This window comes from Mus caroli, chromosome 6 (assembly GCF_900094665.2).
Source record: "Mus caroli chromosome 6, CAROLI_EIJ_v1.1, whole genome shotgun sequence".
Taxonomy (NCBI): domain Eukaryota; kingdom Metazoa; phylum Chordata; class Mammalia; order Rodentia; family Muridae; genus Mus; species Mus caroli.
Window position 1 is genome coordinate 115,514,735 of NC_034575.1, and position 1,407 is coordinate 115,516,141.

General features: G+C 57.8%; 1 protein-coding gene across 1 annotated transcript in view; it reads left to right on the plus strand.

Moving 5' to 3' along the window:
- Window positions 1-2: 2 nt before the first annotated feature.
- Window positions 3-1,407, plus strand: part of Il17ra (interleukin 17 receptor A) — a gene marked incomplete at its 5' end in the record, with an annotated part of 21,717 nt that continues 20,312 nt past the window's right edge. The window contains one exon of the mRNA XM_029478251.1: window positions 3-89. Coding sequence (XP_029334111.1) covers window positions 3-89 — 87 coding nt within the window. The remainder of the gene's footprint in view (window positions 90-1,407) is intronic.

Consider the following 1,407-nt stretch of genomic DNA (forward strand, 5'->3'; position numbering starts at 1 on the left):
GATGGCTGCTTCTGCTGCTGAACGTTCTGGCCCCGGGCCGCGCCTCCCTGCGCCTCCTCGACTTCCCGGCTCCGGTCTGCGCGCAGGAGGTGAGAGAAGCCGGGCGGAGCGAGGATGCCCNGGCCGTCGGGGGTGGTGGGGAGGACGGCGGAGGGTGGTGAAGAGGTGTCAGAGGGGCGGGCGTCGGAGGGCCGTCGGGAGTGCGAAGGGCTGTCAAAGCTGCTGAGAGCCGTCGCGAGTACGAAGGGGCGGACGGCCCAGGCTCCGGCGGGCCCGGGGAGGCTGAAAGTCCGCCCTAGGGGCTCGGAGGAGGTCCGGGGCAAGGGCGCAGCGTGGAGGCGCGCTGGCAGCGACTCCGGGAGTGGAGTCGCGGTGAGGGGGAGTTCTAGGGAAACTACGCGGGCGGCGGTGTCACTGGTAGCGCGGGGTGACAATTCCGTCCGGGCCTCGGAATTGGAAGATGGAGGCACCAGGCAGCTCGGGATGGACATGGACAGGGACCTAGAGAAAGGGCCTTGGCAGGAGCTGAAATAATCTGGACTGGCCCCTAACTCCTTGCTCCCTGAGCAGTCAATCCTCCAGCTCTCCCATGCTCAGGCGCCCCAGCCTGGCCCCGGGGGTCCCCACAGGTTGGGTAGTGCGGGCGAGCCCAGTGCCCAGGGGAATCAAACAGGATGTGGGTTGAAAGATGCCGTCCATCCCATCTTTTTTTTCACCACCACGTGTGTCCCAGAACCGAGCATGCCAAAATTGAGTTAACATGTGTGGAAGTCTGCCAGTTTGTTACTGCCAGGGAGGACCACCCCACCCCCACACCCCGCTGCGCTCTTAGGAAACTGACACACCCCTGGCGGTTGAACCTTGCTTGCTGTTGAACCCGCTCGTTTGTCAAAACAAAGCATAACAAAAAANAGCGAACCTGTGCAAAACCTAGTGTCTGTTCCACACATAAACTTTCCTCCATGTCTCCCCTTTAAGCCTTCTCTTCCTCCACTGGTTTTTCCAGCCCCTTCCCCTCCACTTCCACCGCTGACCCCAGGAACTCCAGTCGCTGAGTCGGAGGATATGAAACAAAAGGATCGTTCTTATCTAATTTTGTAGATTTACCAAAAGAGGGTGGAGAGAGGGTGACTATTTTTACTGGAAAAACCGTGTTTTTTTTNAAAAGTCTGAGAGCTGCTGGGAAATGTCATAGTGCTCCCCGTACTGGGAAAGTCAGAGTGACATCTTCAGACAGGACCAAAGTGTCAAAACATAGAGGATTGCTGTTTGTGTCTGGCTAGTCCTTTGCCAAGGGCCTCATGATACAAGTAAATTGAAAGCAGAGAAAGATGATGCTTGGGACTGCAGCGTCCAGGGTGAAGTTGTCTTGGATGTAGGAACTGTCTTGCAAGAGTGCTTTGCACA